At 48.6% G+C, this 22,990-nt stretch overlaps 5 protein-coding genes across 5 annotated transcripts; 3 read left to right on the forward strand and 2 right to left on the reverse strand.

The window, feature by feature from the left end:
* Positions 1-1,227: 1,227 nt before the first annotated feature.
* Positions 1,228-4,672, reverse strand: BDV37DRAFT_274238 (endopeptidase La; the record flags this gene model as incomplete). The annotated part of the gene is made up of 3 exons (XM_032085204.1): positions 1,228-1,392; positions 1,444-1,661; positions 1,711-4,672. The coding sequence occupies 3 exons, from the start codon at positions 4,670-4,672 to the stop codon at positions 1,228-1,230; spliced, it is 3,345 nt and encodes a 1,114-aa protein (XP_031938073.1).
* A 216-nt stretch (positions 4,673-4,888) lies between these two features.
* BDV37DRAFT_197789 (putative mitochondrial DnaJ chaperone (Mdj1)) lies at positions 4,889-6,934 on the forward strand. Its single transcript, XM_032079811.1, has 3 exons — positions 4,889-5,298; positions 5,363-6,615; positions 6,672-6,934. The coding sequence occupies exons 1-3, from the start codon at positions 5,104-5,106 to the stop codon at positions 6,835-6,837; spliced, it is 1,614 nt and encodes a 537-aa protein (XP_031938074.1). The 5' UTR covers positions 4,889-5,103; the 3' UTR covers positions 6,838-6,934.
* A 309-nt stretch (positions 6,935-7,243) lies between these two features.
* bro1 (putative signal transduction protein BroA) lies at positions 7,244-11,433 on the forward strand. Its single transcript, XM_032082892.1, has 4 exons — positions 7,244-7,357; positions 7,418-7,888; positions 7,967-9,563; positions 9,619-11,433. The coding sequence occupies exons 2-4, from the start codon at positions 7,611-7,613 to the stop codon at positions 10,735-10,737; spliced, it is 2,994 nt and encodes a 997-aa protein (XP_031938075.1). The 5' UTR covers positions 7,244-7,357; positions 7,418-7,610; the 3' UTR covers positions 10,738-11,433.
* A 9-nt stretch (positions 11,434-11,442) lies between these two features.
* Positions 11,443-12,023, reverse strand: BDV37DRAFT_257032 (uncharacterized protein). The gene has a single exon (XM_032082893.1). It carries the CDS (start codon positions 11,938-11,940, stop codon positions 11,482-11,484), a length of 459 nt encoding a protein of 152 aa, XP_031938076.1. The 5' UTR covers positions 11,941-12,023; the 3' UTR covers positions 11,443-11,481.
* Positions 12,024-21,507: 9,484 nt separating this feature from the next.
* BDV37DRAFT_257044 (uncharacterized protein) lies at positions 21,508-22,514 on the forward strand. Its single transcript, XM_032082894.1, has one exon. It carries the CDS (start codon positions 21,918-21,920, stop codon positions 22,119-22,121), a length of 204 nt encoding a protein of 67 aa, XP_031938077.1. The 5' UTR covers positions 21,508-21,917; the 3' UTR covers positions 22,122-22,514.
* The last annotated feature ends 476 nt before the right edge of the window (positions 22,515-22,990 follow it).

Genomic DNA, 22,990 nt, shown 5'->3' on the forward strand with positions numbered 1-22,990 from the left:
TCAGGTACGCAGCCCAGCACTAGATGACAACCCACACAAGCACGAAAAGCCACCCAATAGACACAGGCTCGAAGCCTCAGCACCAATTGGTCCCCGCCAGGCTGCCGAGTAACAGAACGCCCAGGGTTCCAACCCGTAGACGTCCTGAGAAACGTTAAGATTTAACCGACGGCCACGACATGAGTTTAGTTTCAGATGATCGCCTGCGAATTGTCATCCTATGGATAGAAAATTACAGGCCTGACTGTCCGACGCGCTTGAGTGTCATGTGTGATGTAAAAACCCAACGGACCCAATTCCAAGAAAGGTCGAGGCGAAATACGACATGGACTCGACGACGGTGTTCGAGTAACAGGGTATACTAAGTCTATAGTTGTACACGTCGGCGACATGCCTAAGCCCCTGCTTCACTGAGTTCGGCCTTAACGAGAGGAAGGTTTTTCGGCGTTTGTACTATAGCCTGCGTTTTTAGGGATTCGGAGACGTATGAGAATGATGTGTGGTGGTCTTTTCTAGGGCAGAGTGGGACATGGCCAATCGTCAGCTAGGGTTTGTCGCTACAGGTTACTACTTTGTAGAAGCATTGCTTTTTGGGTCTTGATGTCTCTAGACGCTCTACTTGGTCGGGATCTAGGCATTGGGCTTGTCGCAGCGCATCATAAGTCGAGCGAAGAGTCATGATATTGGCGAAGGGGGGAAATAAGAGTACAAATCAGGACACTATCGAGTATCTTAGAAACAAGACTTGACTACGATACCAAGCAAGAGGCCCGCGCTGTCGTTTTCTCGGTCCTGTGAGATGGAAATCTCGGAGGTTTCTGTGGTAGACGCTTCTTTTGACGTGACTGCTTCATACTATAATATGGTAGGCGAGAGGTATATATACATAAACATACATACAAGAGATGATGACATCCATTTCACCTCCTCAATCAGAGTGGAGTGGTCGTTGTGGGGACTTCTCTTCTATCATAACCGTTTCACCGGGTATTGAATCCGAGGAAATCACTTCTATCGCATCATGGCTGAGTCCCAACTCAGCTCAAATACAAATCCTTTCAGTGATACATCAATGAAGCAAAAACAAAAGTAAAAGCCAAAAGAAAGGAAAACTCCGACCATGCATTCCGCGATACAACGCCTGTACGTGACCAGAAAGAAAAACACCAAGGTACCATGGCAAGCGTAGTATATACCAAGTCAGATTAAGAGCATCAAGGAACTAATTCAGTCATCGTCCTCATTGTCCTTAGTTGACTTGTTCTTGGACTTTTCCGCGAGCTCCTTCTGCCAGATGTGGTTGGCCGCGTCCTTGTCCAAACCGGTAAAGAGCAAGTCGAATACCTCCGAGTACCAGCTCACTGCATGGCCTTCAATGCCTTCTTTGATGTTCTGAACAATGGTTAGATCATGAAGAGTCGAAACAGAAAACAAATTACTCACCTCGGGCAGCTCCAGCCAATCCGACGTGTTGTCGGCGGGGAAGATGATCTTCGTGGCACCGGCACGACGAGCAGCAACGGTCTTCTCGCGCAAACCTCCAATACGCAAAACTTTGCCGGTCACTGTCAATTCGCCAGTCATAGCAATGGTCGGGTCGAGAGAGTGGTTCAGCGCCAAGGAGAGAAGGGATGATGCCATTGTAATACCAGCAGATGGACCTGATACTGTCAGCTGAATGTATGGGGAATAACGCAAAATGTGACTTACCATCCTTGGGCACGGCACCTTCCGGACAATGCATGTGAAGCCTTGCCTTTTCGAAGAATTTATTCTCCGGGAATTGCTTAGCCAACACCGACTTGGCGAAGGAGTACGCGATATGGGAAGACTCTTTCATCACATTTTGGAGATTGCCAGTGATTTCGATACCCGGTCGGGATTCGGAAGTCAAAGCGTTCTCCAAAATGGACTCAACATACAGCGCAGCGCCTCCCATACTAGTCCAAGCAAGGCCCATTGTAACGCCGGGTGGGAATGTTTCATACAGCCTATCGGATGTGAAAACCGGGGGTCCAACGTAATCAGTCAAGCTGTCCTTGCCAATGCTGAGCTGCACCCCCTCTGGAACTGTAAGAGCAACGCGAGGTGTTTCAGTCGTTGCTTTCTCTGGTTCAGTTGTGGCGTTAGCAGAGTCGGCAGTCTCGCTCTCCTTCTTCGACTCCTCCTGTGCAGCCTTGCCCTCATCGGTCAGAGCCTTCTCTTCGGCGAGCACATCCTCTCCGAGGTCACGAACGATCTTAAAAGCAGCCTTGCGGTAAACTTTCTCGATTTGCTTCTTGAGATTCCGAACACCACTTTCACGACAGTAAGATTTGATAAGCTCCTCAATAGCTTCCTCTTTCAGAGTAACATCGACGTCCTTCAAGCCCGTCAGTTCCCTAGCAGCTGGGGCTAGGTAACGCTGAGCAATAGCCATCTTCTCATCCGCAACATAGCCTGACAGCTCAATGAGCTCCATTCGATCGAGTAGAGGGCGGGGAATCGTATCAGTGACATTGGCCGTGCACACGAAGAGAACCTTGGAGAGATCCACTGGGACATCCATATAGTGGTCCAAAAAGGAGGAGTTCTGCTCCGGGTCAAGAAGCTCGAGGAGTGCAGAAGACGGATCCCCCTGGTGGCCGCGCCCGATCTTGTCTATTTCGTCAATCAAAATTAAAGGATTTTCCGTCTGGCATTTCTTGAGGGCTTGGATGATGCGTCCCGGAAGAGCACCCACATAGGTCCTACGGTGCCCCTTGATTTCTGCGACATCCGTCAAGCCACCAACGGAAAAGCGGTAATATTGCCTGTTCAAAGCCCGAGCGATTGACTTTCCAATACTAGTCTTTCCAACACCAGGCGGTCCCACAAGGCAAAGAATCTTGCCTTCAACGGTTCCACGAAGTTTTCCGACGGCAATGAACTCAAGAATACGGTCCTTGACATCCTTCAGGCCGTAGTGGTCTTCATCTAAAACGGATGTTGCGTGTTGGATGCCAAAGTTCTCAACACTCTTCTGGCCCCAGGGTATCTGGGTCAACCAGTCGAGATAGTTGCGGGTGACATTAAACTCCGAAGCAGCCGGTTCCAGATGAGCCAGCTTATTGAGTTCCTCGTCAAAGACCTTCTTGACAGCCTCTGGCATAGCAAGCTTCTCCGCCTTCTCTTTGAACTTTTCAACAAGCTTGTCCTTACCATCGGATTCGATACCTAACTCTCTCTTGATGCCCTTCATCTGCTCCATTAGCCAGTACTCTCGTTGGCGCTTTTGAATCTTAGCCTCCACATCTTTTGAGATCTTTGACTGAAGTTGCGCGTTCATTAACTCTTTCTTCAATACAACCAAGGCTTTAGGAAGTCTCTCCTCAATATCCATTATTTCGAGGACCTCTTGCATCTCCTGCAGTTCTCCAGCAGAAACAGCAGCTGCAAAGTCGGCCAACTTAGACGGCTCGTCACTCAAGTTTCCAGGGAATTGGTCGGTATAGAAAGCGGAGATCTGGTCGCGGAACAGAGGGTTCAGGCTGGCGATTTCTTTACAGACATTGACAATCTCACTGGTCACTGCACGAATAATGGCGCTCTTCTTGTCATAAGGCACTTCCGCCAGGTTCTCTACGTTAACCAAGCTGACTGGGTACTTTCGCAAAAATGATGTAGGCTCGTAGTGATCCTTGGGTGCCAGCTCCTGAGTTCCCTCCTCAAAGCTGGCTACAACATCGCCCTGTTTTTCAGACGGCTTGTCTTCTGTAGCGGAAGCCTTCGCCGAATCACTGGGTGGCAACAAAGATGAGACCTTGATGCGTCGGTGAGGATAAAGCACAGCCGTCACGCCACTAGCTTCCCCACGAAGAGGATAAGCAGCAGTAATCTGAGCGAACACTCCAACATCGTATACATCATCAAGATTTTCGATCACATCTCCGTCAGCGTTCTCATCCTTGAACAAAAAAGCTCCCACATAAGGCTGCCCACGCTTCATCATGTCCTGGATAGCCATTGCCACATTTGGATCTCGGATAGTGATGGCTTTGTAAAAGCCCGGGAATAACGGGCGCTTCGCGATGGGAATGGCCATGACCTGGGGATAAACTTCAGGAACAGAAGGCTTCTGCAAAGCTTTGTCGCTGGAGCCCTTCTTGCCTTTCTTTCCACCATCTTCGTTGCCCCCGTTGTTTGCGCCACTAGGCTTGGAATCTGAGTCGCCACTGACAGGAATAGGAGACGGTTCATTGGAGTTTCCTTTGCCTTCAGCTACATTATTGGGCTTCTTTCCATCATCCTCCAATCCTCGTTGCTCCTTGTCCACCGTCTGCTTCTCTCTCCGTTTTGTAGATCCCGATGTCGGAGCTCCGGGTTCTGTTGATGAGCCATGTTTCCCTGACTGATCGCTAACTTTGCGTCGAGGTTCAGAAGTGCGTTCAACATCCTTATCCTCGTTCTTGTCCTTCTGCTCTTTATGGTCCGGGTCTTCCTTGCCGTCTCCGGGTGGGGGTTTCTCTCTTCGGCGAATGGAGCTTGACGAGAAGGTGCGGGAGGGAGGGACGGAGCGGGAGAGGCGCGACGAAACTAGGATTGACCGGGCACTGGCATTGTATCTCGGTGAAGCGAGCAGAGGCCGAATAATCAATGGGCGCGGTGTCTGGTGGAGCGCAGCTCTCCAGGGGAGGGACTGGCCGCGGAGCATGCTATAGTTGTAGCTGCGAATATGGGAGAAGAAGAATAGGGATATAGGAAAGCTATAGTACAAGAATCAAACACAAGAATACAAAGACCCTCACGGGAAGATTAAAAAAGAAAAAGGGATTGGGGGAAAAATGAGAAGCTTCAGGAGCAATGGTCGGACCAGCAGCTAGTTGAGGTACGAGTGATTGATTACCGAAGCAAGAAGCCTTTCATCATCATCGTCTCGGTACATCGTTTCTCCGGTCGGGAAACTTTTTCGAACGGAACGACTCGAAGCTTCTAAGTTTCTCCATATCAGGAGGCGGCAAAACTCGGCTTAAAACGGTCACTGGCGTACTCGGATTTTCCAAATCAACACCATTGATTTCAAATCACTCCCTTCTCCTCCTGGTCCAGTCTGTCCGTTGGGTTAATGCCCGTTCATTTCACAACATGAGCGCTACTTCCGCCGCAATGCCCAAGGCCGCGGCTATTCCCGCCCGTTTACTCCGGAGTACATCGCGGCAATATTCGAAGAGCCCAGCAACCAGCGTTCGGGCCTACCATGCCTCACCGACTTCATCAACTGACAAGCGGGTGCGATGTGGTGCAACTAATAAGAAGCAACCTGTGTTTTCCTCGTCAAGGGTAAGCTGCCTTTAAAACATGTGCATCATTGAGTCATGACTGATTTCACTTCTAACCTGTATAGATTTTCCATACTACTGCTCCCCTTGCCGCGGTCCCCGACCCATACAAAGTCTTAGGAGTCGATAAAAATGCATCCGCAGGCGATATCAAGAAAGCCTACTATGGAATGGCAAAGAAATACCACCCGGACACCAACAAGGAGCCAAATGCTAAGGAAAAGTTCGCGGAGGCCCAGACAGCTTACGAGTTACTGTCCGATCCCAAGAAGCGTGAGAACTACGATCGATTTGGCTCCGCAGCGTTCGACCAAAACGGTGGCTTCGACCCCAGCGCAGCCGGCGGTAACCCGTTCGCAGGTGCCGGTGGGTTCCACGGTTTTGGCGGTGGCTTTGGAGGTGGTTTCCCTGGTGGTTTTGGAGGAGCAGATATCAATTTCGAGGATCTCTTCGGCGCATTCACAGGTGGCGCACGTCGTTCTGGTCGAGGTCGACGGGGCCCGTTCCAAGAGATTCTGGTAGGCGAAGACATTGAAGTCCAGACCAACATTTCCTTCATGGAAGCCGCGAAAGGTACAACAAAAGATATCGTTATCACACCTTTGACTCCATGCGGCACATGTAACGGCGACGGGCTTAAGAAAGGCGCCAAACGCACCCAGTGCCGTGTATGCAACGGCTCTGGAACCCGTGTGCACTTTATGCAGGGAGGCTTCCAGGTGGCAGCCACTTGTGATGCCTGTGGAGGTGCAGGCATGTCTGTCCCAAGGGGCTCGGAGTGTGGCTCCTGCAATGGCAACGGTGTGGTCAGGGGCAAAAAGACCGTACAGGTTGACATTCCAGGTGGTGTAGAGGATGGCATGCGCTTGCGCGTGAGCAACGAAGGAGATGCACCACCCACCGGAACATCTGCCGCACCCGGAGCCCGCACACAACGAGGCGACCTGTACGTGTCCATTCGGGTCGCTCCTGACCATAGATTCAGCCGTTCCGGTTCCGATATTCTCTATACGGCTCAGATTCCCCTCACGACTGCTCTTTTGGGTGGTGAAGTAACCGTGCCGACCCTTGATGGTGAAGTCAAGATTAAGGTTGGCACGGGTACTGGCACCGGCGACAAGGTCACACTTTCTGGAATGGGTATGAAGCGACTTGGTAGTCGTACGAGTCGCTTCAGCCCCACTGGTGATCTCAAGGTCGAGTTCAAGGTTGCCATGCCCAAGTACTTGACAGGTAACCAGCGGACTATCCTAGAAGTTCTTGCGGATGAGATGGGTGACAAGACGGCCAAGCGAGTCATGGACGTTGGAAAGGATAGGTGAGTTACGCGGGTTTGGACAGCATTTCCTGCTACTGGTACTGACGAACACACAGCCCACCGTCCGGAGGGGACGCTTCCGCAGGAGACTCCAAAAACGAAGGATTTCTCAAATCCGCTTGGCACAAACTCGTGAACAAGTGTGAGAACTCACCCGAAGAATCGAGCAAGAAGGAATCAGGCGACAGCAGCAAGAACGACGGCGAAAAGAAGTCGAACTGAAAGGAGTTCAAGTGACATACATAATCAAGGCTTCAATATACTACTTCCTTCAGGGTCATGTTATCACTACGTATTTGAATTTTTTTTTGTCGCAATATCATAGCGCCGGCGAGATAAGGGGTTCACCATTTACGAGAGTTGGGAAATTTTTGTGTCTGCGTTCATTTCGACCGTTTGGGAGAAACGGTCGTGTGTCAATAGAGAGACCGGGACTGTATGTATCTATGTATGTATGTATAATTAGACCTTACGCACGAAAGACATTCTCTACTTCTTCTATATACTATATTCACGGGCGTGCCATGTAAATCAGGCAAGGAAATTACTTCGGGCGGTTATTCAGCCATATTGGCGCCTGAGGAGTCGATGGGCCACAGCGTCATTAAATTGTTAACTAAACCAAAGTCGCTGCCTTCCAACCTTTACTTGAGTTTCCAACCACCATCTTCTCAAACAACAATTTGCTCTGTCGTCCCGCGCAATTTCCCTTTAGTTTCTTTTCTACGTATATTATCACCCGGTTCGGATATCTTCCCCCCCTTCCCCGATGTCCCCACTAATCTTAGCTAACGACCCTCAGCTACGTTCCGCTAACCTTGTTGACCTCCTGCCTTCCTTTACCCCACAGCTCTCCATTGCCGATAGTCCTCCCCTCCTCCCTTCCACCGCGCAAGCCCACCCAGCTATTCTTTCGCCCTCATACCCCCCAGTTCGGCTCCGTTGTATTTTCTCCGTCTGTGGATGGGAGCTCCCGGCTCCTTCCGACCTACAAGATGGTTCAGTCGCCAATGATCTCATGTCCGCTGAAGCAGACCAACGAAATTGATTGGATCCAACCACTCAAGGACTACATACGCCAGACCTATGGTGAAGACCCCGAAAGATATGGCCAAGAATGCGCAACCCTCAACAGATTGCGCCAGGATATGAGAGGTGCGGGGAAAGATAGTGCGACAGGGCGCGACCTATTGTATCGGTATTATGGGCAGCTGGAGCTCCTCGACCTGAGGTTTCCTGTGGACGAAAATCACATTAAAATATCATTCACTTGGTATGTATTTGGTCATACTTTCCGACCGCCCTCATTTTCTTGTTACTCAAACCTCTAACATAAAATATCTCGTCATAGGTACGATGCTTTCACACATAAGCCCACCTCTCAATACTCCCTAGCTTTCGAGAAAGCCTCAATCATTTTTAACATATCTGCCGTCCTGTCCTGCCATGCTGCGAATCAGAACCGGGCGGAGGATTCGGGCCTGAAAACCGCCTATCACTCATTTCAAGCGGCCGCGGGGATGTTTACCTATATCAATGAGAACTTCCTACACGCACCGTCGACCGACCTGAACCGAGAGACTGTTAAGACTCTAATCAATATCACCCTAGCCCAGGGTCAAGAGGTCTTCCTCGAGAAACAAGTGGCCGACCAAAAGAAAGTCGGCTTCCTTGCAAAACTCGCCAGTCAATCAGCTTATCTATACTCACAGGCAGTTGAGGGGATGCAAGAGTATGCGAAGGGTGTCTTTGAGAAGGTCTGGGTGGTTGTGGTTCAAGCTAAAGCGGCGCATATGGCTTCGGTGGCTTCTTATTACCAAGCCATGGCTGACAGTGAGAGCGGATCGCATGGGGTGGCCATTGCTAGGCTTCAGCTAGCCGAGAAGAACTCAACTGCTGCATTGAGTTGGGCAAAGTCCTTCCCATCATCCGTACCTCCCAATTCAAACCTGAGCGCCGAGTCGGGCTCTACTCTGTTGGACATCGTCAAATATCACCTTGCAACTGTACAGGCTAATCTCGTGACATTCACTAAGGACAATGATTTCATCTACCACCAGCCAGTTCCGAACGAAGCGGGCCTGTCGGCTGTTGCAAAGCTGCCTGCGGCGAAGGCCATCCCAGTCAGCGAGCTCTATCAGGGACAGGATATCCAGCGGATCATCGGGCCGGATATCTTTCAGAAACTTGTACCTATGTCTGTCACGGAGACAGCCAGTCTCTATGACGAGGAAAAGGCGAAGTTGATACGGGCGGAAACGGAGAAAGTTGAAACAGCAAATGGAGAAATGGCCGCGAGTTTGGACTATCTGAAGCTACCTGGAAGCTTGAACATTCTCAAGGGCGGGATGGACCAGGAGATGACAGTTGATGACGAGTTCCGACGATGGTGTCAAGATCTTGCGGGGCATCAATCTTTCACCAAAGCGTTTGATAGTTTGCAGGAGCGCAAATCGGAAACGCTGGCCCAGCTAGATCAATGCGCTAAGCAACTTGACCTGGAGGAAAGTGTTTGCGAAAAGATGCGCTCTAAGTACGGACCTGATTGGAGTCAGCAGCCTAGTGCAAGGCTGAATACTACACTACGCGGCGATGTTCGTACATATCGGGACACCGTCAATGAAGCCAGTGCCAGCGATTCTCAACTCCTCTCTACATTTCGACAGTATGAGTCGGATTTTGATGAGATGCGATCTGCGGGAGAAACAGACGAGGCCGATGTATTGTTCCAGCGGGCGATGATCAAGGCCGGGTCTAAGTTTGGCAAAGGCAAGAATGGCCACAGTAGCCCTTACGCGCCAACATCGGAAGTAAGCTTGATAGACGATGTTTACGATGAGGGAGGGCTTTCGGTGGCGGAACAGATTTCCATGGTTGAGTCCATTCTCAAGAAGTTGAACTTGCTCAAGCGCGAACGGTCCCAGGTCTTGAAAGACCTGAAAGAGAAGGTATGCATATGCCCCGAAGATTCAGTTCTCTCCAATGCTAATATTGTGCTTGAAGGTTCACACTGATGACATATCGAATGTGCTCATACTGAACAAGAAGTCCATTGCTGGGCAGGAGGCGCAGCTTTTCGAAGCTGAATTGGAGAAATTCCGCCCACACCAAAACCGGTTGCTACAAGCCAACCATAAGCAAGCCTCACTAATGAAAGAGCTCACTAAAATCTATGGCGACTTGCTTCAGGACAAGCGAGTGCGGGCCGAACAGTCGAAATATGAAACCATAACCCGCCAAAGAAATGCAGTCATGGCGCGGTATAAAAAGGTATACGATGCGTTCAATGGCCTGCTATCGGGAGTTAGACAAGCACAGACCTTTTATACCGAAATGGGCGACACAGTGGAGAGCCTGAGGAAGAATGTGGAAACTTTCATCAACAATCGGAGGTCTGAAGGCGCTCAGCTTTTGGGGCAAATCGAACGCGAGAAGGCGAGTAGTGCGACGGAACAGGAGGATCGTGAACGGGAAAAGCTCAGGCAGTTGATGGAACGTCTTTCTACTGAGCCTAAGCCGTCTTCTTCCTCATCTTCAGGGGTTCCGACAAAGGTGAAGTCTCCTCCGCCTCCTGTGCAGACACCCAGCTATCCGGGTCCTGGCATATCCTCGCCGAAGATGTCGCCGCGTTATCCTCCTGTTGCAGGACAATCCCACGGACCCCCGCTCTCTCACTCTCCGGCACCGTATGGTCAATACACAAGTTCTGGGGCCGGCGTTTCATACGTGCCGGGCCAACCTTTCCAACAGGGGGCGGCAGCACCGCTCACTGAGAGCTATAACCCCATGGCGTATCCCTTCCCCGCCTCCGCCTCGCCTCCTCCAACCCAACAATATTTTTCGTCCACGCCCACCCCATACAGCGGCTACTCCAATCCAACTCCACCCACTGCACCCTCGCAATTTATGCCTCAGGGGTACGTCCCGCCTCCCCCGCCACCGCGTCCCCAGCAAACCTCGTATCCCCCGTCCACGGGACCCTTCCCCTCTGGCCCTGGCGGATACGCCCAAAACAGACCGTACGGCTCAAGTCAGCATCACAAGGTGCAGTCCCAATCCTCACAGTCGCAAGGCCAGCCCGCGTCAGCCGATCCTTGGGCGGGTCTCAACGCATGGAAGTAAGCGGCGCTCATGCAACGGGTTGGATTATGAAGTATGATAGACTCATGGACTGGAAATTTGCATTCAGGCGTTATGTCTACTCTTTTTCGCTGATTATATGCGCTAATGCTGTATGTTTCAACTTGTGTGCGTTTGTTTTTATCTTCGCGGGGCTTGTGCCCTGCGAGATATAGTTTTTGAAGCCCAATATATGTATGTATATACATAAATCATGACGAAGAAAAAATGCAGGCATGTACTTGATTGAAACGATATTATTAAGCGCAACAAATATCCTCCATTATATTCAGACACAGGGGGCCAGACTCGGCACACCATAATAAAAGTACAGTGGAACCCAGAACTCCATTATAGTACATGATATTATGCATAACATAGTGGATTAGAGACCTAGACCCAAACAGACAGAGTATCCCAACCCCCAAGCAACAATATAAGTAGACCTGAGCAAATATCTGACAGATCCAAGGCATTAAGACAAGTCATGGGGCTGTATCGTCTTTCATAGGTCCGGGGAAGAGTAGTTCTGTATCAAAAAAGCATAAACATAAAGATAAAACAAGTAAGACCAAAAAACGTAAACAATCTGCGCCAGTGGGTATCATGAGAAGAGGGGGTGCGAATGTGGCAGAAGACTCCGAAATCGTAGTATATCTTGTACAGAGTGACGTAGGCAGCGATCGCGGAAAGAAAAAAAAAAAAAAAAAAAAAAGTATAGGCGAAGAAAAGAATAAACAGAAGCGACTAAGGTTGAAACCTCAGACGAAACTGTCTTCCTCTGCCTTCTTCCCGAACTTTGTACAGAAACCGCGCAATGGCTTCTTGCTCCGCGAGACCGGCGCTATTGAAATGTTTGCGGACGGTGAATGCAAGGTGATTCTTGCTCACGCGGTCCTGGCCGATAATATGGTTTAGGGCATTCTTTCCTTCCATTGCGCTTTGGTTCTTGGGGTTGTGTCCTGAGGAGCCTTTCGTGCCATTGGTCCTGCTTGCGATGTGGGGGGGATGGGGTTTTTTGTTGTTGGTGTGAGAGCCGTTCGTGTTCTGGCTTTGGCGAAGATGGGCCCGTTGGGCGGCGATGGAGGTAGGGGATAGGAGGCCGATTCCTTTGGAGAGGATGAGCTGGGAGTATTCGGTGGGATAGGCGCTGGGTGAGGATATTTTGTAGGCGTGTCGGTAGGAGTGGAGGAATTCGAGAGGCATCTCGGACCAGGGTACCTGGGGCACGAGAATTAGACGTTAGCAATTTGAACAACAGCACGAGATGACTGTTTAGTATAGAGGATAGATGGACGGCAGTGATTTCGGGTGTTTGGCAAGAAAAATAACTTACTTTGGGCTGATTGTCTGGCTGGTCGCCATCTCCCATGGGGGCGCTGGTGACATTGGCAACATTGGAGGAAATCTTGACATGGGAGGCAGAGTTCACCACCGTAGAGTTGTTTGCTGCCTTGCGACCTTTTCCAGCGCCAGTCTTCTGCTCTCTTGTAGTACTAGATGCTTCGGATCGAGAGTCATCGTGAACGGCTGTCGCACGCTGCCGCGGGGGAGCCATGATGACAGCAGAAAGGACACAAGAGCAGGCAAATGAGGGAAGGGGAAAGAGAGCCGAGCCGTTTGAAGGCCCGTGAAAGGAGGGCAGATTATATTAGAGGGTCCTAGCCTCAATTGTCAACAGAGCTGAGCAGTATCCAAGAAACGTTCATTGTAGGCTACTAGTGAAGCATGAAAAAGAAGAACTTTGGAGATTATCAGGAAAGCGGGAAGACGCGGCAGAATCCTCGAGGCGCGACGACATCATTTCTGCTTCCGGCAATATTGCCGACTATATAGCCGTACAACGGCAGTCAAGAAGAACTGAGCTGTTCTGGGAGACAGCTCCAGGGCCTGTGATACTTTGCTATATACTGCCTGTCCTGTGCATCGATTTGGTACAACACCTCCAAAGCACTCGAAGAAGCTGCGAATTGAATGGGAAGCGACTCCGCCCAGCGACGCTGGGTAGCCGACTCCAGCTAGAAGATAAGCGTAATGAGCGATAATGGTTTAGTATAGAGTATAAACTGCCATCTGGCCATTGACTCCGCTGCCTAGATCACGACAGTTGTATAGGACCTAGAGAAGGATACCATTCTACTCAATTAGCGGGCCAGACCGTGACCAACCATATGGCCAACCTCGTTCCTCGATAGCTCACCATCGTGTCTGAGCTGGATAGTATACAGCAGTGGCCTGATGGTTTTTGTGGGGTCGACGAGCGCTAGGCACGATGCGGTTCAACCCGAATGAAATACCCAATTCAGTCGGATAGGACGTACGGTTACTTGATGTGCATAAGAGCTGCTTCGATATATATATGTAGGTATGTATGGGGCACAAAATGGCCTCACGATGGTAGGTTCATGACCCCTAGTCAAAGATGGCTGTCCCATCGTCCATCAGACTGTATGTCCAGATAATCGCATGATTAATGCACGTTGTCCACCCAGAGTCAGCATGCATAGCGCTGGGTGCCATAGCGCATACCGCAAGCCGAAGTGGCAGTAGTTAAGCGTAGCTGTACATCAACGTCAAACCAAATGCTATGGATAGCCGATACACTAGGATTCTATCACAAGTTCTTCTCAATGCCGAGGGGTAGCAAGAGATGATACTTCACAGCTGAGACCAGAGCCGTTGAGGGCATTTACTTTCACGTGTCTCGACCAAGGCATGTGATTGAAGTGGTGGTCTTATCTTGCCCTAATAGACAGGGATCAGTCTAGGTCTCTGAGATGGTTCTATGGATTTACCCCAACAATATACAATGGGTCTGAGAAAGAAAAAATTCCAAAAAATTCCTAACCCCCCCCCAAAAAATAGACAATTGGGAATGTAACGCTAAACGCAGATAACCATAAATCAACTTTTCTTAGCGTCAATGGAGAAGAAAAACTTTTCTACCCCATCCTCACCGCTATCCAACCGCACCGGGTCCTCAAGAAGAACGTCGAAACGGTAAAGAAACGAAGGAAGAAAAAGGTCCGCAGAGGCAAACTTTGTTACCCATTACACATCGGACTGTGTCCATGGTCAAATGCCGCGGGACAATGGCATAGTTAATTGATAATCTATATGGTAATGGAATAGGAAAGGGAAATAACAAAAGTTACACGATTACCCAAAGGAGCAAACCTAACCACTGGACAGATCTCAGGGCACAGGCTGGAAAAGGAAGGCCGCCGTGTCCAGTCATTCGGCCTCAGACCACCACGGGACTCGGGACGGAGTCGGCAGAGGGCTAAAACTAGAGGAATTGAGTCGGGACGGAGATGCCGAGGGAAAATTGCCTCAGCGGGTGTACGAAAGAGCCTTGCGCCCAGAAGTCCGTCCAGTACTATGGAGTGACTGGGGACGGGTAGTTGAAAAAAAAAAATATAAATAAATAAAAAATAAAAAAAAATTCCCTGCCACGGAGCACCTACTCAGTCTTGTACTAGTGTGGATGAGGGGGAGAAGAACTTTCACCGAGGAACCCTTTGGGGTCTGGAGAGGAGGGGAAAAAAATTCTTTAGTGACAAGTCGCCAGCGGTCTATTAGGGTTCTTAGGTAAGGAAATTTCTCCGCAATCCGCTGAAAAAACTTCCCTTCGCAAGACGGTCCCCCAGAGGGAAGAAAGTCCGGCATTCCCCCGAAATCATCCGATGGACCGTATCACTCTTGCAGGTATTTTGCCTCCGGCTTTTGTTCGTGGCAGAAGTTCTGGACTTGTCAATCCTTTTTCTTTTCTTTCTCCTCCCCCCCCCTTCTTTGTATGATTCTTCAAGTTACAGTCGACCCCCTTCACCCATGAGCAACTTAAACTTCACGACGTGGCATACGCTGTATGACAATTGTACATGAAATGTCCACAACACAATCCTATTGCTGGATGACACCTCTCGTTTTCGTGATCTGAATCTCTGGCTAGTACCGAAGCCTACCAGGCAGAGATCCAATCAGCTCAGTCAACCATCCCTCCAGACGGGAGATTGTCATCTAGAAAGACGGCAGTGCGCGCCACTAAAGCAGGCCCATGTCTCGACTCCTGAATTAGCTGCAAATCATTTTTCGTGACGCAATCCGGCCATCTTCCGTTGGAAAATGTGGTCCCTTTTTTTATTTCTATTTTATTTTATTTTCCTAGTTTAATTTTTTTTTTTTTTCCCGCACTCTCTCCAATTGTTACCCCCCACCCCCTTTGGTCATTGCCCCGCTATAGCGGTCAGGACGTAACATACAGACTGTGCCACAGTGTATGGGGTACAACTTGTTCGGGAGGTAAGTTCAGTCTAGTAGGTAAAATAGAGTGGTACCTAATTCGGGGTGTGTAACATGAAAGATACCTAAACTTCACGATAAGAAATCATGTTCCAAAGGGAGAGGGGAAAAAGATAAGTCTGGAATGTAGAGCTGCAATTGGGTAATCTGACGCGGATCATCCCTCGCAAGGTGCGAAAGAATAAGGACTATTCTCCGGACTTCCTCTCTGCACAATCACTGCAGATGTTGTGATTTGAACATGTGATTGGCATTAACTATCACAAGCGCTATCGCACGCTAGTACCTGATTGACTCCGGAGCAGCTCCCTCGAACTAGACAGTTGCTGTGTATCGTACAATCAGAGGCGAGACACAGACCTACTGATTAAATTAATCCCCCCCTCCTTCAGTCGTTAGATATGGAGAAAACTGGACTAGGATTCAGGGGAAAGCTCCATGCTTTTTGCCTATCTCCATATTCTATTCCCCCCAAGCTTTGCCTCTAGTGACGCTAGTACCTTGCTAATTTACTTCACGGAGCATGTGGTGAAATAAGGACTTGTCAGGGAATCATGTGCCCCCCTGTAAGAACGCGAGGAGAATACACATGGGTATCTGATTGCAGAAAAGCGGCGATATCACCTGGCAAGGTATCAGTAAGATCGCTTTACCTTCCCGAATTGCTCCTCAGGCGACGTGTCATCGGCCAACAAAATGAGTTACCGGTCGGGTCGCCAAGCCTCACTCCCCAGACCTCACCACAACTGCCGTAATTCGGAGTAACCATGGAATCAGGGGTAGGTAAGTAGGGTAATAAAAAAATTATCCCTGAGGAATCCATGGGGGTAGTATCCGGAGCTGAAAAATGATCAAATTTTTCATATCGTGGTCAGCACCAACCAATGGTAAAACTTCGGCCCTTTTCGTTTCACTCCCTTTTCCGTCGTGGCCCTGTCGAGGTGGTATTTTTGGACCTCCTTGGATACTTAGGTAAGGTACAAAGGTAAATCAAGGACCTTTGGGGTTACCTACCCACTTCGGCTCATCTTACTCCGTATCGTTCATCCCCAGATAATGGATAAGGTATCTCTCCAGATTAGCCTGAGTTTGGAAGCTCTTCTAATCAAGGGAAAAGTCCGTCGCTGATAGGGAGCAGGGTACACCAAATTCCACCAATGACGATGTCAACTGGTGGCATTGGGCGTTCCAGCAATAGTACTACTGCCAGTAGCAGTAGTACTAGTAGTAGGGAGCCTGGGCTAAAGTGTAATTGAATAACAGCGGCCGGATTCCGGAAGCGCGGCCCCGCATAACCTGGGGGCGGCGGCTGTGAGCCTGTGAATCGGTGATATCAGCGTGAGACGGCTGTCGCAATCTGACTGGCTGAAAAGTTCTGTTCCAGAAGCTTGTGGGCCCCCGGATCGATAGCCTTGGCGCCTTGTGGGGGCCCTCTCGGTGCGTGTGCATAGCACCGGCCCGGTCGTGGGTTTTGCGCTGTCGCAATCCGTTACAGAGTGTGGTATGTGTCAAATAATACCAGGGTAATATACTACCCTGTATCAATCTATCCGGTGGGCTCTATCAGAGTTCAGTAGCCTGGACTATCGCAGAAACCAGCAATTTTCTGCTGATAAGCATTCCCTGCATATCAGGTTCCTTCTAATCCCTGATAAAGGCTACAGCAGGTCCCTGAGTGACCGTGTGATATGCTATGGTGACTTCCCCGGATTTTATCCCCGCACATATTTGCCAAGCACCGAGCATGTTACGTTGTCATTGGCGCTTGGAAGCGGCAATCTGAGGAGCGATTGCAGGACTGAGGTAGTAATGCTGTGTTGCGTGACAGGATACCCCTTCGAGGGGCCAGAAAGCCCTTCATATACGCCAGTCATGCAGTGCGGAAACGCAATTCTCGATGGGTCTGGCGCGTGCAGGAAGCGAAATCAGGGCATTACCATAGTATATGAGGTAACATTGCCAACGATTCGCCCTCGAGCACGTCATGATCGGGTTTATTTTTGGTAAAGATTATCGTAGCACCGATAGTTCAGTTCAACAATATGTATGTCGGTCGTACAACCATCATGGCCAGGGGGGGGAGGTTCGCCATGGGGGTTGCTGTCGAATGCCTGTGTAACATCATACTTATACTAATCCATCATGTAACTGCAATGTGGGGTTAAACAGAGGTTAAGGCGCTAAAATTTGAAAAAGAAAAAAAAAAAAAGAAGATAACCCCAGAATCGAAGCATATTCGTGTTGAAGATTTCCGGGGTCATGTTGACATCGAAGCATATACCACATCGTGTCCTTAACTCTCATGCCAAAGCTGGCTCGAATTGCCTCTTCAGGTTTGCGCATCTGTAGTAATATCCATGATCGTCACTAGAGTTAGATCACCGAACTCCACAGTTCGGTGGCAGCCTTTCTAAGCGGACTTTTATCCGGAACTAAGCGAAAGGAGCTGAACCCGTGCATGGAGCATAGTAAGTTGTCGCCATCTAAGCTTGAGTGCTTGATTCGATCTCGTAATTGGACCTTGCAGCACAGAGTAGTTGGGCCAGGAAAAGAGAGAAAGAGAGAGGGTCACCAACGCGTACATTTTTAGGTTACCTGTTCTTTTCTTTTCTTTTTTTTTTTTTTTTCCCTTTTCTCATTTTACCCCACACACACACACACACACCGACACAGCGGTTGGTCAATGGAATGATCGCCAGTTCTCCTCAGCTGTGCATAGTGCTGCATACGCTACATCCTAGGCGCTTATTCATTGACATGGGGGTGATTCAAGTGGCATCTGTTCTGGGCTGGATCAGCATGTTTAGTCACCACGGGATGGACTGTACATCCTTCAGATCGATACAGCCCTACTTGGTCCAGATGCGAGGCCAGAAGTCTGGAAAAAAGGAGAAAAATACACCAGCGATGTCGGTCTCTTAATAGGAAGGTATTAATATTCTCATCGGGCGCCTTGGAAGTAAACTCAGTGGATCGAGGCTGAGCGGAAACCTCCCCGGGATGATGTGTTGGACATATGCTGCACAGACTGGGGGCCCCAATATGGGGTAGTGTCTTTCTTGGCCTGATTATTGATAGCGACTGTACGTAAACGGCGGTACCGAGGAAGGATTTTCCTATCTCAAGGTGGGGTAAAAAATCGTCTGATGGAGAACGAGGGAATACACTGAGGAGGGTCGTAACGACCTCCGGATAACCAGCTTTCCAGAGAACTTGGCGGCTAAGTGATCATCAATCTGGAATCAGAAGATTTTTTATTCATTTTCCCCACTTTAGCTCTTCAACTTCCACGGTAACGGTAGGCAACCTGCAGATACGTATATTAGAGACAATCTTCCCATCCCACACTCCCAAAATATGGGGCCATCCGCAACTTACCCAAGGGGGGTAAGGGTTTGGTTGAAAGCGGGAGTGAATACCCATTTTCAGTGAAAAGACCTCCAAAACGAGGACGATCTCATAACCCTAAAGAGTGGGCGATATGTTGATAATGGAATGACCAAAAATCTGTAGATCACCGCCTGTGATCATCGCGGGGAAGATTTTCGCCAGTCCGAGAACTTGCCGTCCGCTTTCTGGCAGAAGAGGAAGGTCAAAGACGAAGGTCCTTTCTCAAGTATTGAATGAAGACCCATGATGAAAGACAAGATAGAATAAAATAAAACCGAATAAAATAATTAGAATCGCTTCCATATCCTTCCGTGATCACCCTTCAATCCTTCTTGTTTCTATAGCATCTTACGGAACTGTGCATATTGAAGTTGAGGTGAGGAGGCGGTCATTGCGCTCTCAATGGAGATAGGGTTCTTTTTTCTTTCCTTTTCAAAGGCAACTTCTTGCCTAAAACATACGCCATTTGTCCCTCATCATTCAAGAATCAAGATCGTGCTGAACTTTACGCGGAATCTCACGAGATATCGACTGTGATACTCGACTATGCAAGACCCGTCGGCTTGCATTCTATCGAATTGGCCAGTCAATAGCCTTGGTTAGAGCTCGTGACAACTGCCCCAATGCCCATACAGAACTGATAAGTACAGGCGGTTGTAGGCAACCCGTCATTGATGATTCGGTCTCTCTTGGTCTCATAAAATCATTGGTAATGAAATTATCAATAACAGCAGCGAGACTGTGGCTATGCAAAACCAATTGCTCGGCAAAACGCGGGAAAAAGGGGGAAACATGTCAGCCTGGAAGTGCTTCTCTGACACTTGTGAGACTTACAAAAAATAATTTCTGTGTTAACATGAAACCCCAAGTTACTTACGTGTCGACGCTAACTAAGGGTAAGTGGAAGCACTATTACGTACCGGGTACTGGTACCTGCGTGCCAACTCCATTTGTGTACCCCATTTGTCCCACCTTTTCTCCAGTATTCGGTGGTCACCGACGGTGGGGTGATGCTGAGACTAGATAGAGCGCTGGGAACTTTTCGGCATCCGGCCCGGCATCAGGTGCGAGAATATAATTCCCCCCAGGTGGCTCTTGGACATAGGGTACACAGAAGATGTACGCCGTACTTTCCAGAGATAAGAGATAAGGGGTAAAGTAGGGCGACCACCGATCAGATTATGCCATGCATTGTCTTTGGTTGAAAGTCATTACAGGTAGCTAAGTTTATGTGGCATTGTCATGTGCAGCCACCAGGTGAATGCTGTTGGTATGCGTACTCGTATTCCCAAGTCAAAGGGTACTTTTGGCACCCTTATCTGGGCATTCTAATTAGCTATTCCCCCCTCCTCTTTAATATATGAGGATCTCATCTCGAGCCTTCCCTCCTTAGCTCCAGGAACCTCTGAGCCATAGAGGGCGCGAACTCCTATCAGAGTCACAATGCAATATCTGCTGATCGCAGGAGCGTAACAGCCGAGTTCATCCTATCGGCTTTGGGCGTCCCATGATATCTCTCGGGCGGTGAGTGGAGACGCCCGCGCCTTTCCCCGCTGCGGAACGTTTCTCTGCTAACATCAGTGGTACTCAAGTTGTAGATATGGGCGCATATCCTGTCGCATTCGATATTAATGTTACAATCTATATCCTGTCTGCAGACACTCGAGGAGGAACTGGTCAAATCAGAGGTGTTCGTTACGTATACATAACAATTTGAAGAATATTTGAAGTGATATATGTATGTACACTATGCTAAAGATAAATAGCTCTCCCTCCCCGATAGTACAGTGTACCTCAGGGCTCAGCTATGACTCTAGAATACTCGAAACAGCCCTTGCCACCGCGGGGTGAAACTTATGATCGACCACTAGAAAACAGCTGAGACGGCTTCGTGCATGCTGTCCATTTCCTTGGTCTCCTGGCCATGACCGAATTGCTGGACGATCCTTTCTTTTTCGTCAGCCGTCTAGACCCTCACTTTTTTGTCGTAATCATAAATAAATAGTTACCACCGAGGAAGGCCTCCTTGCATGTCGACATTCATTGTTCTTGAAAGTTAAATCACACCTGTGTCGAGAGACAAAGAAACCCCGGCTGTGCTTCCCCAGAAACACCGAAAGCCCTCGTACGTAATCCCCCCAAATAATATACTTTAAGCATTAATAATGGTGTCCGAGGGATGAAATTTGTGGTGGCTGCGCTGGACAAATTAACCTGCCGCCTGAAGGAGGCATGCCAGACACCGTATCTTTATCCCGAGCTTGGCTCTCTCTCATTTCCCCAGGTTCATGGGGAGAAGAACCATGACCATGTAATCTACTTATTACAGGTATCACCAGTCAAGACTATAGCATGTAGTGGGTTTAGTGACCCGGAACTAACCAGCTAGGAATCCACCACTCTCCCCTGTGGTACATCCTGATCGACAATGGATATGCCGGTCATCATGAAGAGAAGTTAAGGGATTACAATACACCATCTGGGGAAGTCATTCCGAACAGTGGTAGAGCGAGTGGATCTGGGGATTGCGGAGTGCATTTCCCGAAATTCTTCCATTGCTACTTCGATTACCAGATTATTATTACGATCACCATTACCATGACTATTAGTTATTTTTTTTTCTCATTTGCTTTGTCACCCAAATTGTTGCTTTTGCTTCGGTGGAAAGTGGTAGACAGGGTTTAGGTGATAGAAACACTAAGATTAGTCAAGGGGTTGACGGAATTACCATCGAGGTTAGGTAACGGTTATACTGGCTGCACTTAATGGAAGTGGACGTCACCACTTCGGGTAATTAAAGGAAGGAACTTGGAACAAGAACCTTACACAACTGGAAGCGTCGAGGGACCTTTTGGAGGCGTTGATTAAGGTCGCCCTATGGCTGACTTGAGGCTTACGTTTCGGCGATCACATCATATTTCCTCATTGAGAACACCGGACAAATCCCCTTTTCGGGCAGATTAACCTCGCTGTTTTGCTTGTCTGGGGTCTGGGGCAAGAACTGATTTTTGCCCTAACCTTGGTTCATTAGTTTTGCTCGAAAGTAGGGCGGCAGTTCCTTTTTTTTTGGGGGGGGGGGGGGGGGGGTCTGTGACTCATGACACGCCGATATGCCTGTGTTGTTGTCATTACCCGCCTGGGGCGTCATCCCGGCTAATTTTCGTGGACTCCAGCTCAGCCAGTGGTTGCGCCAACAGCCTCATGAGGCCGTCTGGACCGATGATGAATGATGAAATATTGGATCTCGCCCATCGTATGACGCTGGCCACAGCGCATCTCGTCAGCGCTTTTTGATATCATCAGCGCCTATGATCGGCTGAATCCATCACACCCGCAACGCTGGAATCCCTTTCATTTGACGGTGTTGTACCTCCCTACAAATCCTGACTTATCTCAGTATCCAACCATTCACGGAAGACGGTCGATCAACTGGTCTGGACCGACAGTCTTGATGTTCTATCGAACAGTCTTTCCCCGGGTATGCCCCGGACATGGGGAAGCGACCAAAAAAATGCAAACACCCCGTCGCAAGCATTCCTCGGAAGGCGTCATCACCTCATTCCATTATCATCATCACTCCCCCAAATGTTATCATTGTGCCCCGTCTTCTTGTCTTGGTTTTTCTTGTGTATAATTTTCCTTTCTTCCCTTTTCTTTTTCTTTTCTTTTTAATTTTTAATTTACGATTTTCTTAAAAAAGAATTACTTTCAATTCCATTTTTATATATGGCAATGTTTTTTTGATTCTTCCCGTAGTGTAAATCCCATTGGGGAAGAAGTCCATTTGACCAGGTCAGCCTCGAGGTACTGTGTGGTACCCTCATATGACAAAGTGACTTTGTCACATGGGGATCCCTACGAAGATGAAGTTGATAGATTCTTATTATTCAATTTCATTCCGCAATCCAATCCACCGCGCTTGGTTAACGGAGCATCCTCTGCGATCTTCCGCGATAGCCGGCTCGGAAGTCCTGTTACGGATTGCTCATTTTTTACCCCGTTACCTTACAAGTCAAAAATACGGGGCACGCACTTCTCCAGACCACACAAGCCACTTCTGCAGTTCCAGTTTCTACTCCGTAAATCCCTATCAACTCTAGTCCGCCCCACATTCTTTTTCTTTTCTTTTCTTTTTTTTTTTTTCGCTCCCGGTCAGAGTGAGTGGGATTTATTACACACCGTGCGTGGTCGAAGAACGACACGGAAGAAGCCCCGGAGGACGCCTTCTCTAGGCAGCAAATGATTGTATTTTTATAGTACTTGATACGGTAGAAATAAAGAATTGAGATACGAAAGCTAAATCATCAGAAAAGAACAAGGGGAAATTTTTTAATTAAGAAATAACAATAATCATAAAATAACAATTAGAAAATTTTAGGGTATTCCCCACCCACTGTAATCCTGGGTGTATCTCCAAGCAAAGCAGGCGATCTGGCTTGAGCACGTTCTTTTTCTTTTTATTTAAAAAAATAAAATAAAATAAAAAATTTTTACCTATTTATTTTAGGTCGGGTTTTTTTTTTTTTTTTTTTTTTTTTTTTTTTTTTTTTTTTTTTTTTTTTTT

This window comes from Aspergillus pseudonomiae (assembly GCF_009193645.1).
Source record: "Aspergillus pseudonomiae strain CBS 119388 unplaced genomic scaffold BDV37scaffold_74, whole genome shotgun sequence".
NCBI classification, from domain to species: domain Eukaryota; kingdom Fungi; phylum Ascomycota; class Eurotiomycetes; order Eurotiales; family Aspergillaceae; genus Aspergillus; species Aspergillus pseudonomiae.

Excerpts from the sequence above, each read along its gene's own strand:
- bro1 (XM_032082892.1), top strand. The coding sequence starts at position 7,611 with ATGGTTCAGTCGCCAATGATCTCATGTCCGCTGAAGCAGACCAACGAA. Across the intron at positions 7,889-7,966 it reads ATTAAAATATCATTCACTTG|GTACGATGCTTTCACACATA; the intron begins GTATGTATTTGG and ends ATCTCGTCATAG. Across the intron at positions 9,564-9,618 it reads TGAAAGACCTGAAAGAGAAG|GTTCACACTGATGACATATC; the intron begins GTATGCATATGC and ends TTGTGCTTGAAG.
- BDV37DRAFT_257044 (XM_032082894.1), top strand. The coding sequence starts at position 21,918 with ATGGGGAAGCGACCAAAAAAATGCAAACACCCCGTCGCAAGCATTCCT.
- BDV37DRAFT_257032 (XM_032082893.1), bottom strand. The coding sequence starts at position 11,940 with ATGCCTCTCGAATTCCTCCACTCCTACCGACACGCCTACAAAATATCC.
- BDV37DRAFT_197789 (XM_032079811.1), top strand. The coding sequence starts at position 5,104 with ATGAGCGCTACTTCCGCCGCAATGCCCAAGGCCGCGGCTATTCCCGCC. Across the intron at positions 5,299-5,362 it reads CTGTGTTTTCCTCGTCAAGG|ATTTTCCATACTACTGCTCC; the intron begins GTAAGCTGCCTT and ends TAACCTGTATAG. Across the intron at positions 6,616-6,671 it reads ATGGACGTTGGAAAGGATAG|CCCACCGTCCGGAGGGGACG; the intron begins GTGAGTTACGCG and ends ACGAACACACAG.